The sequence below is a fragment of the Thamnophis sirtalis genome, unplaced genomic scaffold (genome assembly GCF_051295495.1).
Source record: "Thamnophis sirtalis isolate CommonGarterSnake01/CBP01778 unplaced genomic scaffold, rThaSir2_p1.2 scaffold_1, whole genome shotgun sequence".
NCBI lineage: Eukaryota > Metazoa > Chordata > Lepidosauria > Squamata > Natricidae > Thamnophis > Thamnophis sirtalis.
The window spans coordinates 14387369-14400203 of record NW_028261381.1 but is presented as its reverse complement, the minus strand read 5'-3'; the positions used below and the strand labels follow the sequence as shown (position 1 = coordinate 14400203).

Genomic DNA, 12835 nt, shown 5'->3' with positions numbered 1-12835 from the left:
ACTACCCGTTCTATAGGCGTGGCTTGGTGGGCATGGCATGGCATGGCTTGGTGAGTGTGGCTTGGGGGGGGGGTGTCAGGGGAAGGTTACTGCAAAATCCCCATTGCCTCCCGATCAGCGGGGACTGGGGGGGGGGGGCAGAGAATAGATTGAGTGTATGGTGTCTTGTTTTTAAATTGTTTCTTTTTAAATTGTTCTTTATTTTTAACTCTTTATATTAACTTTATCTGTAAGCCGCCCGGAGTCCTACGGGATTGGGCGGCATATAAATCTATTAAAAGTTAAAGTTAAGATGTGGGCAGGGGCAGTCAGAGGTGGTATTTACCAGTTCTCCAAACTACTCAAAATTTCCACTACTGTTTCTCCAGAACTGGTCAGAACCTGCTGAATAACACCTCTGTTTTACAACCTGAAGAATTTCCAGATTTCGGATCCAACAACCATTACTCACAGAATTTATCATCCTCTGATTTAGTCCTTCTTCCATGATTGCATAATAAAGTAGCCATTAAACACAAAGTAATTTCCTCTTATCTGAGTACACTTTGAAGTCGCTACCCTCTTCTTAACAATGGAAAACAAAATAAGCTATTCTTTAATTGTAATGTTCTTCTTTCATCCTTGCAGCCACAAGTCTGGAAACAGGAAACTCAGGTTGCAGGATTGACTACCCATTGTTTTTAAAAACTTGGTTAGCTTAGTGGTACCCAGCAAAGAACTGTAGATATACAATAGTCAGGCCATTACATTACAATGAATCAACACAAAATTTTAACCTAGCAGCCTTTTTTTCAGTTGGCAAGAAAACCAACATGGAAGATTTTCCTGGAAAAAAGTACTCAATATGTTACTTTTTCCAAAAGTTTCAAAGATTTGTAGGTCAGCACTTCCAGTTTAGTTCTTAACTAATTTAACAATCTCCAGCCTGTTTGAAGCAAAGCTGTAAGTCATCACAACCAGATGTTTCTACAATGTTATTTTCTATCTAGTCAATAGTGCCACCTCCTGGGCAGTAAGAGAATGACATGAAACATTATTGGATTCCTTCTTTTTCAGTAACGGTAATTTTTATTTTCCGTTCGCAGAAATAAATACATTCTCTGAGTCTGAAGATCTGATTCTTCCAAGAGTTTCTTACAGCAACATTCCTAAAGCTTTTACATTTAGGCTCTATATAAGACTAATAGCCCCTAGAATTAGAGTTTTATGTATCTACTGCCATCATCTGACAGTTGTCTGGATTTTATATAGATCAAGTCTGGTAAGCAGACATGGTTTCCTCTTACCGTCCCTACCAGTTTGGAACTGGGAGCGCTTGCACACGTTGCTTCTGCACATGCGCAGAGTGTCCATAATGACATCTGGACGAGTGGGCAGAGCCTCCCGCCACCGCCGCTACCGGGGCAAACCAGCAGAGTACCACTTCTGCTGGTAACATTACTTTTTTCCTTACCACTATGAAAAGAACTGGCAATATCTGTATGATCAAAGGACTTAACTTGTTTGGGAGGATGTTACTTATTTGAAACGTATGTTTAAATAAGCATTTAGGAAGTATCCTTGATTTCCATGCCCCTTTTAACTATCTACTGAGTTCCATTGACTTCTGTTATGGGAGCCAATGTAGTTTTGAGCTGCAACAACCGAGGGTCCTCCTCATAGCTTAGCTTTGCTGTTCTTTGTTTTTCTTCTCTCCTATTATTATTTTTTCTCTCTCTCATTCCCTTTTACAAATAAGAAATGGAAGTTATGTGAGACTATTTTAGCCATTTCCTGACTGGGGTCAAGTGTTCAAGTTCAACATCCTCTCTGCCAGATAACTTGGACTATAGTAGAATGTAATCATAAATTTCTTAGTTCTCCCTTGCTGGTGATAGAAAACATAATCAATCTGTTGTTCTTATTTTAAAGATCATAAATTTTTTGGAATAAGTTAAATATGAATCTTGGACCTTATGTGTTAACCATGTTAAACTCTAGTGACAATAAAGGGTAAACATCAGATGTAAGTATAATTAAATGTTATATTAGATATATTAGATATATATATATATATATATATATATATATATATATATATATATATATATATATATATATATATATATATATATATATATATATATATATATATATATATATGTTGCATTTGTGCTGATAAATAAATAAAGAGAGACTAGTATAGATCTATTTCAAGCTATTTAGCTCTCATCAGCTAGCCACACCCTTACTTATCCTTACTGTACAGCCCAGGTTCAAATCCCATTAAGGGTATGCCTAGCTGATGAGAGCTAATAGCTTGAAATAGATCTATACTAGTCTCCCTTTATTTATTTATCAGCACAAATGCAACACAAATGTAACAAAAAGGCAACATTAAAAATAATGCCTTTCTATCTGGATGGTCTCTTGTGATGAACCGATAGACAGAGAAAGGAAGCAGTATGGTTCCTCCCATATTTGGGCATACCATATAGGTCTTTGGTTATTCGGGTTTTCTCCCACGTAAAATTGGAAGTGTCTTGGCGACGTTTCAATGAAGTCTCATTCATCATCTTCAGGCTTGTTTGCTCGGCTTCGTGCTCCCAGGAGCAATATATATCTTACATTCTTCAGTAAACATCTACACTTCAATGTTAAGACATTTTATTATCTCAAGTTCAGTTTCTTTAACCACTGAGCCATCATGCCCTCTTATTAGCATTTTTAACAATGTGGGGACGACTAAAATGATTTGCATCCAGATGGTTGAACTGAAAGCCTCTAGTCTTTCCTGAAGGGTCATACACAAGATTGCACCATTTCTGTATAAAGGTATTAAAGTAATAGTGTTAAAAATCTGTATGTATGCATGTGGGTCAGTACTCATAGCTTTTCCCAGGCAAAGCTATTTTGATCTTTATTCATTCAAAATATCATTTTTTGATATTTGATCTTCCCACCTGTATAATAGCTTTATTGTCTGATCATTTCTAGCAGCAAAGAGCAGGCAAAGCGAGTGATGAGGCAGCCATTGCAATCCACCACAGATAAAGTTTATATATTTTGTGGATGTTTTTATGGTTTTCATGTTTTTAAATTGTTTTAATTGTTTAATAATTTTAGAAAGCTGCCCAGAGTCACATAATTGAGTTGGGCAGCTATAGAAATTGAATGAATGAATGAATGAATGAATGAATGAATGAATGAATGAATGAATGAATGAAATGGCTATCACAAAATGATGAATTTCCACCTGTTTCTGAGGAAAGTTCATCTGTGGTGATTCAGAGATAAACCTTCTCAGATGGTTTTCATTTTTGGGGAGGAGGATCCCAACCAACTCCACTCACACCATCAGAGTAGACAAGCTCCCTCCCTATTGATATTCACAAATTCCTATTGATATTCACGTTAGAACTTTGCTGTCCCAAAGATATTTTTTGTGGGGGGAAAGGGTGAGGGAAATTAGAATTGCTGGAAAGAGCACACACCCACCCAATAACACTACACTTTTGGCCATTGATTATTCCTTTCGTATTCCTTTTGTGTGAAGTTCATTGTAACTATAATTTAAACAAGGTTTTATAGGCCACTCAGAATCAGTTACATAGATTGGAGCAGCACATCCAGCAAATGAATACATACATAAGGCAGAAAAACTACTCTTTTGTTGATAAAGTATGACTCCAAGACCACAGCAGGATTTATTTATAGTATGCTTTGAAAGCGCAAGCCATATTACATTTTCTCCATCATACATAAGGACTGAGCAAGTGAGCATAATGAGATGGGCTTAATATTCTACAATACAGAAATGACAATCATAATAACTCTGGAGCCAAAAAACCCAGATTTTTTTTCTTTCCAAAGATGCTCAGAATAGAATGTTTTGTTCCTTTTCATAAATGTCGTTAGAAGAATAAATGTATTCCTAAATGAATTTGTAGGGGGGAATAGATTTCATTTATAACTTTCTCTAAACATGTGAAGGAGCAAAAGATTGCCATGGGGTAGTTTCTTGATAATGAGATGCTCCCTGGATCTCAGACACTGAAGCAGTGGTTTGGTGACCTGGGTTGCTGAAACCGTCAGTGATCCAGGCCTGACACACCCCCGAACCGGTTCTGCCATCTTGTTTTTCAGTTTTGCGCATACGCAGAACACTTTTAATTGCACTGCATGTGCACATGCAGTGTGCACAGCATGCACATGAGTGAACCAGAAGTAATGCCTGCTGGAACCCATCCCCGCACTGAAGGTGACACTGTCATTCTTCCTACCCTTGACAAGTGATCTCTCTCTCTCTCTCTCTCTCTCTCTCTCTCTCTCTCTCTCTCTCTCTCTCTCTCTCTCTCTCTCTCTCTCTCTCTCTCTCTCTCTCTCTCCCTACCTACCTACCTACCTACCTACCTACCTACCTACCTACCTACCTATCACCTATCATCATCTATCTATCTAATTTTGAGACTACCCATCTAACTGACAGAACAACATTGGGTGGTGTGAATCTTGAATGATCTGGCCAAATTGAGCTAAATGTTATTATTGTATACCCAGCAACAGCCTGTGCTGCGCCCTTATTGGCTGGACACAGCACAGCCTGTGATTGGGTAATAAAGTGACAGTTAATGACAGTTGCTTGTGCCTGAGAGTATAAATACCGTGTCAGTTGAAACAGAGTCTGAATCGCTGTCATCTTCTAATAAACATCTTTCTCTCTGATCCATGGCTCCTGCGTCTTCCCTCACAATACACAAAAGTTATGAGTGTCACTCTCATAAAGGCGCACAATAACATGAACAAGTCTAGCTCTAGACAAACCCGTGTCTTCTCTAGGAGTTGATTTAATGCTAGGGAGCCTGGCTGGCTCTCACAGCAATGACTCATAAAGTCTCCATAGAATCAAGCTGAATTCTTGGTGATTTCATACATGCTCATGTAGTTTTCTTGGCAATGTTGTAGACATGATTTGCCTTTGCCTACTTCCAACTCCTTTTTGTATTCCCCAGTGTATCCCTCAGCTCTGGCATTCTCTAGTGGTCTATCTTCCAAGTACTAACTAGGCCCAGGCCTATTTCTTCTTCCAAACCCAGGGTCAGCCAGGAGCTGCCACCAGCTTGAGCATTATAAACGACAATTTTATTCTCAAGGACTGACATGTTGAACACATTATAAACAGAGGGTTTAGCAAAGTCATAATTATAATTTGCTTTTGTTAGTGCTCGCTGTTATTTTTTAATTTGATCAATGTAGTGAAATCCAAGGAATTAATGTTTCCTCTTTCTTCCTTTTTTTCCCCTTCTCCTGTCTATTTTTTTTCCTAGCTGTTTTAGGAGCATGCAGCCACCTTGGCCAACTGTATTCTGACCGAGACGTGTGGAAACCAGAACCATGTCAAATTTGCGTGTGTGACTCAGGATCTGTTCTTTGTGATGATATCGTTTGTGAAGATAAAGAGTTACCTTGCACAAATCCAGAGATTCCATTTGGAGAATGCTGCGCTATTTGTCCACCAACAGAATTTAATGTAAGTTTCACCTTCGGCTTTACTTGTGTTTTCACACGGTTTCATATCTGCATCCATTCTGCCTCAGCGCTTAGATGTAAGAGGGGTTCCATGTTCTTCATTTCACAAGATTTGCTCAACTTTAAGAGTAAAATCTTTGGGGCTTGAACAAAATCATGCAGAAGCAGAGTGCTATTGTTTTTGAGCTTCGCGGCCCTAAATATTTTGGTTCTCTTTTGAATGTCAGAGTTCCAAATAACATCCAAAATCAAATCAGAATCCAAGGCAAAGTATTGCTCAAAGTTCCAATTTATTAAAAGAGCCGTGTTGGCACATCTGGGAAAACCCGAATCTGAAAGCTTCCCAGTTTTCCCCACCCAGATCTTGCCCCACACACACACTAGCCCATCACATGGGCTAATCTTCCACTGCCATGCTGGCAGTTTCACCCATCCAGTTCCTGTCAGGTGCAGAGGTGCAAAAACAAAAGATGACTTTGGCTTTCTAGAAGGAATTTTGTTTTTGGCTACATAGCATCTAACTCCATACAACCCCCCCCCTCTCATATCCCCACAACAGAAAAAGGCATAGTGGAATAATAGAAGGTGTGGCAGTCCAAAGATCCAAAAGGAATATGGCTACAGGCCTGATATTCAAAAGCTTTGGACACTGAGTTATAGAAAGAGATATTAATGTAGGAAAGATCTAAATAAGCTGCAAGAGAACCAAATTTCCAGGTGCTTTTTTTTCCCCTCATAGGTCTACATTCTATTATCTACCAGGGAACAAATGTTGTCAGTAGAAAGAGTCACAACAGAAAGAGTTGCTCTTCCTCTTTCTGCTATTCTCCCCCTCCCTGTCTCTCTTCCATCTTTTCTCTCCCCATCCAAACATCCCTATCTATATCTCTGTGTCTCTTCCAGTTAAGCGGGTTGCCAAGGGAGGGACACACTGATTCCGCCAAAAAATCTGAACTGCTGGGAGACTTTTCAAAGTAGACCAACATCTGCATACAATCTGTTTTTGAAGGCTGCAGGTTGCCCATCCCTGCTCCAAAACCACACCTCACAATCCAGCAGACCGTTTCATGGAGGCCCAGGAAGGTTCACATCCTTCCTTTTTATATATAACAGAGACCTTTGTCCTTCCTGAAGCGTTAGAAGAGAATGCAAAGTGCCAAAACATCCCGCAGAAAAATGTTTTTTTGTAATCCTTCCCAACCAGGGATCAACCAAGGAAGTCTCACAGCAATCTCCCAAGAATTGCTCTTTCCACTTTCCCGATGGAAAGATGCTGCTAATGGTTGAGCATTTCAAAATTGGCCTGGACTTGATATTTAGTTGAATGCCTGGCATGTATTATGGATATTTGCTCCGGCCAAAAGACGTGGATCCAAAGAACACTAAACTCAGTCCCAAGAGAAGGCCCAGCTTGATTTGCCAAGAGTGAAATTCAGCTGGAACTCTCCCATAATGCCTGGATGGTTGGGAAGAAGTTCACACAGAACACTTGGTTTCTGCTAGTTAAACATGTTCAAAATGTTTGAGTCAGATGTGAGTCAAGATGGAAACTTTTGTAAAATGGAGTATCTCTATCCATTTTAGCTTTACATGCATACTTTTAACTTAAGTTTTGAAACTATTTCATAACTACTAGTCTCTTTTATGTATCAAGATGTCCCACTGCTTCTTTCCCCACAATAGTTTGAAAGTCCTTTGTTAATTTTATTCAGCTAATAAAATAAAAGTAAAGTCCTATGCCCAGGTTAACATATATGGGATTAGATTTCACTGAATATAATGCATATTACTTCTCAGTAGATATATAAAGAACTAGTTGATAACCCAGCATTTCCCGGGTATTTATTTATGGGGAGAAATGTCCGGACCAAATGTAATTTCTAATGTTGGATTTTTCCCCTTACCAAAGGGAGCCCCCTTGTGGAATACTGTGAAGCCATTACCATGGCAACTCCACTGCGCTGTACAGTAGAAGCCATTTTACAGCTACTGCCCCAACTGTCCATTGTCCAAGGCAGTGGATTTCAATTCCCAGAATGCGCAGCAGAGGCTGCATTGTACAGGGAATATAGAAATGGAAGGCTATCACATCTGATAGTGTCCAGGTTGAAGGAAATCCATATTCTTCAGAAAAGACATTATGGATTAGATTTCAATTGTTAACTTCTATAAATTACATAATACACTGTTGTTTGTCATACTTTGCATATGTTCATGAATTTTTCACACAAAAGTTTCCTGAAAGAAGGAATATTTATATTTATGCCATATAATCATGTTTATTTGAGTGCAAATAATGGAAGGTCCACGCGCGAGACTTTTACAAAGCTTTTTAGCAGGCCTGTCTCAATAGATAGAGGAAAAGCTTCAAGGTAGACACAAATGGCTGAAGACATTTCTCTTCCCATCAGTGCCTATGAGAAAGCATCACACTAGGACAATGGGAGAAAATAAAATTTCAGTTGCCCAGCTGCTCACTAAGAGAGACTTCTGGATGTCTGGCATCCAATTAGAGACACTGTGACCAAACCTTTAACCAAGGCCAGGCCTGCTTGGTTGAGCTGACAACAGCTTCATATATTGCAGGGGCCAAGTTAGTTCACATCTAAGCAATGGCTTTTAAAAATAAGCATAATGCCATTATGCTAAATTACTAATTCCTGGATTAAGACGGCAAAACCTGCCTTCACTTTTTAGCATGAACATACTATGCTTGCACATAGACTGTGAACATGTCTACAAAATTATGGTTTTTCACATACATAAGACCTCGTGTGTAGATCCATAGCAGGATTGGCTATCGCAATCTTGCTACATATGAAGGACTTTAACCTGAAGCTAGAAGAGAGCAGTGCATGCAGTCTGGCTTAATCTCCTGGCTTCCCACTCACCTTAATCTCCAGATGGTTGTTCAAACTTGAGTATAATTTTTCACACAATCTATATGATCTTCATAAATCAGGGTGCCGGATCACATGGAAAGTTGTAACTTGTCCTCATGCAAATACATTCAAGTTCAAATAACCTTCAGGCCTCCAGTCATGTGTTGTTGGGGAAAGGATAGACTGGGGCTATGTGTAGTGCCTCATGCTCTCTCCACTCTTTCTCTAGATTATTCAGATCATGATAAGGAGAGGTTAAAATAAAACTTTAGGCACTTTCAAGTTGATTAAGTGTGGGTTAAAAAAAAACAACCTCAGGATTCATCAGGTAACAACTACAATATACCACAATCCCAGAGGTTGTGTATGCAGGAATAGTTATCTCTTGTTTTGTATACCAGATGCCCAACCAAACCATTACAAGTTATTCCTGAACTTCTAGAAGATTATAGTCCATATTCATGGATTATATTGGAGCTGAAGCGTATGCTTCACCCAAAATGCTATCATTCTCAGTGGCCAAAGTAATGGAAATATTGAGCAGAAAGGGAGAAGGAAAAGGAAAGTCATCACAAAGATGAAAAAGATGATAACCTTCAATACTGGTTCATTATATTCCTGGCATTAAATTTACATACTTTAGAAAATATAAAATATGCAAGGTAATGTAATATTAGTAGCTGGCAACAGGTATTGGGTTTGTAAGCCATACATGAAACATGATCTTCCCAATGTGGTTGCATTCCAAATCTCATCAGCCCCAGCCACCATGTCCAAATGATTGGCAGTTCTGGAGAGTGTAAGTTATCCCTGCTTACCCTTAAACATGTACCAATATATCCATAGCATTTCACTCGTTTGATTACATCTTTTGTTTTATTTGAAATTCTGGTTAATTGTTTTAATTTGCATGTGTGTTATATTTATTGCTCAGCCTGACAGTGTTCTGTTTTCCCTTCTAGCCCGAGAAAACTGTAGTCCAGGGCCCACAAGGTCCAAAGGGAGATCCCGTAAGTTCAATTAATATATTCCTTTGCTTGTAAATAGAAATGTTTGAAAATACATTAAGGATGGACAACTCAATCTACCCTGTTTATGCAAGATATAGTTGTAACATTCCATTAAAAACAACATGCATTTGTTTTTTAAGGATTTTTTTTTCATTCCAGAAAGGGCATGTTTTAGTATGTGCTTCAATCCCATATGCTCATTTGTCTGGATTGAAGCACATATTAAAATATGTGTTGTTCTAATATTGGTCCCTACTTGTATTTTAAAGACCCAAAGAAGGCTGAGTTTTATTTTTCCACTTACCAGTTAGTTGTGGAGGTACTATATCCTGCTATCTTTGTCACTAGGCATTTACTTTGATTGCTCATTAGATAGTTATTCTGATGTGAAATTGAAGGTAAATTGGCATGGACATAACATCAAGTGTAACATCAAGACATAACATCAAGGACTGCTAAGGAATGTACCAATTCCAAGGCAACAAGTTAATGGCATGCCTCTTTTCTATTCTTCTGTACTCAAGGTATTGTAATCAAGAGGCAGCACTACCTTGATCTTTCATTGCAGCTAGTACATCTCCATTGCAAAACTATAACCATCATGGTACAAGTCACCTAGTTTTCTATCTCTCCTAGTAACATAAAGTTTGAATTATCACTACAATGTAAACTGATGCCATTCACCATTAATCTTTTTTTTAAAATGATTCCTAAATTGACTTGGGTAGAAGATGCTTTTGGACTTCCTTATGGTCCTGAAGAAGATAGTTTTTATTGGCCCCAGTTTATTGGTCCCATTGAATTCATTACCTGAGTCAAGTACTGATTCTATTTCTTCACCTTCATCAGCATTCAGTTGATATTTTTTTCTAAAATGCTGGGAGATTTCTCAAGGAGAAATCTCCTAGTGCCACCTAATTTGTTGATTAGTTATTAGTCAAATGACTTCAAGGCTGTTCTGTGGAGAGTAAGGAAAATTATTCTTTATGGAGTAGATGGAAACAGGAAGGCTCCATTGTCCAGGCAAAAGGGACTAAAGCACTTTTTAAGTCCAGAATGTCCAGGTAATATTAGGAAGTGGCTCAGGAGTATATCTCCCTAATTTAGTGCAGGAGGAGGAGGAGGTGGTGGTGGTGGTGGTGGTGGTGGTGGTGGTGGTGGTGGTGGTGGTGGTGGTGGTGGAGGAGGAGGAGGAGGAGGAGAAGGAGAAGGACGAGGAGGAGGTGGTGGTGGAGGAGGAGGAGGAGAGAGGAGGAGGGAGGAGGAACAGCATACTGATACTTGCAAAATTTATAATTATAACAAATTTCAATAAAAAGTTTTAGCCACCTTGTGGAATTGAATTCAGTCTACTTAATAAGGCTGACATGTTCCTCCCGGACTAATCTGAACAACATCTTTGGAAGGACACTGTAGCTGTGGTTCATGGACCCATAATGTCATCATAGGGGTCCGTGAAGGCTTGAAGAAATGTTATGATTTAAATCTTGAGTTAGGAGTCCATAGTAAAGAAAAGGTAAGAACCACCGCACTATAGCATTGATATCAAAGTTGCTGAAACATTCAAGATAATTACTGTAATGGGATTAATTATCTTAATTAACAGCACTCCTCCTTTATCATTCCCAGTAAAGATCATCCAAATGACCAAGGCAATTTTGATGCCAAAACCAACTCTAAACCCAACTGAAATATCCAGAAAATGAGTGGATCTGATTATTCAGTACATATGAGCTGATATAACAGACAGGGCAGCTGTTGCATCCTATTATTAAAATGATTGCATCAATCCACTATCAAAGATCTTAGCTCCCCAATTACATATATTTAATACATGCATATAAGTAGGACTTCGGAGTCATAAAGTTCCTTTTGTTTAGCATTCCATGTATTGCTTAAATAAGAAACCATTTGAGTGTGCATGATATTCATTTTTTCCCCATTTCCCCCTGAAAATTATATTTAGGGCACACCTGGTTCTCCTGGAAGAAATGGATCCCCTGGTATCCCTGGCATGCCAGGAGACCCTGGTCAACCTGGCCCCCCTGGAGTCTGCCAAAATTGCCCAAGTTTCAATGGAGGTGTAAGTAACAGTCTCTCTGTCATCTTTTATTTTGCTACTGTGTAAAAGTTAATCTGCAATGCTTGGCATGCCATTGGTTCAGAAACACAAAGGGTTGGGGGGTTTTTAAGTTAAAAGATCAATTAAAGGTAAATATTCCCCTCCCACATACGTGCTAGTTGTTCCCAACTCTAGGGGGCAGTACTCATCTCCTTTTCTAACCTGAAAAGCCAAAGCTGTTCAATGACGTCTCCATGGTCATGTGGCTGGCATGACTAAATGCCAAAGGTGCACTGAACACTGTTACCTTCCCACCAAAGGTGGTTCCTATTTTTCTACTTGCATTTTTACATGCTTTCCAACTGCTAGGTTGGCAGAAGCTGGGACAAGTAATGGGAGCTCACTCCCTTACGCAGAGCTAGAGATTCAAACTGCTGAACTGCTGACCTTTCTGTTGGACAAGCTCAGCATCTTAGCTATTGAGCCACCGCGTCCCTATCAAAAGATGAATTAGATCAATGTTTTTCAATCTCTGCAATTTTAAGATACATGGACTTCAACCCCAGAATTCTCCAGCCAACATGGCGTGGGGTATAATTAGATGAGTTATTTCTATGGAATCCCTGCAAAAATTGGGATGAACAAGGCAAGAATCATTCTGGGTGGCAAAAATCTAAATGTTACATGTTTGCACATATAGCTTGGCAACCAGGATTTCTCTCACACGTTCTGTAGATAATACCATATCTTACTATAATTGTATGTAGTTTACTAAAGAGCTAGTTAATATAGGATATAAATAAATTTCCAAATTTATGAAGACGTTGGAAGAGGTGTTCACAGCAAACCTAAATTAAAGGAGATAATCAAAGAGAGATTGCTGTGGAGAATTGGAGAAGCACTCAACCTGCATGTACCCTGTACTTCCAACCTTGGGAAATCCATGCTTCTGGCCTCTCAGTGATTCTGAACCAAATTAATGAAATGACTTACCATGTGATAGCTATTATGAAATATTAAAATGCAACCAAAACAAATTCAATTAAAATTTCTCATTAAAACATTTTAAATATATTCCCTCCAGATCGATATTGTATAATAAACTTCCAATGGTTCTTCCAATTAACAGGCTGTGAAAGATTGAAGAGTCTGAAAAAGAAATAGGAAAAACTTTAGCAGGATCCAATCTGGGTTGGTCACCTGGACCAGAGATTTAGTCTTCCAAGCTTTCGGACTCATGTTAGAGGCCATTCTCAAGGAACTTCTCTCTAGTAGAGTGCATACTTTGGGCTATTCGGTGTGTGGTATTCATAAGGTGCCTGGTTATATGTGGCTTTTTAGTTGTTGATTGGGATGTTGATGGCCAGTGATTA

The 12835-nt window shown here is 38.9% G+C and overlaps 1 protein-coding gene across 1 annotated transcript in view; it reads left to right on the top strand.

Annotated features, from left to right (window-relative positions):
* COL3A1 (collagen type III alpha 1 chain) overlaps nt 1-12835 on the top strand; it is an 84612-nt gene that overhangs the window by 22823 nt on the left and 48954 nt on the right. The window contains exons 2-4 of the mRNA XM_087707997.1: nt 5307-5509; nt 9353-9400; nt 11367-11483. Of these exons, the coding sequence (XP_087564123.1) occupies nt 5307-5509; nt 9353-9400; nt 11367-11483 (368 nt within the window). The remainder of the gene's footprint in view (nt 1-5306; nt 5510-9352; nt 9401-11366; nt 11484-12835) is intronic.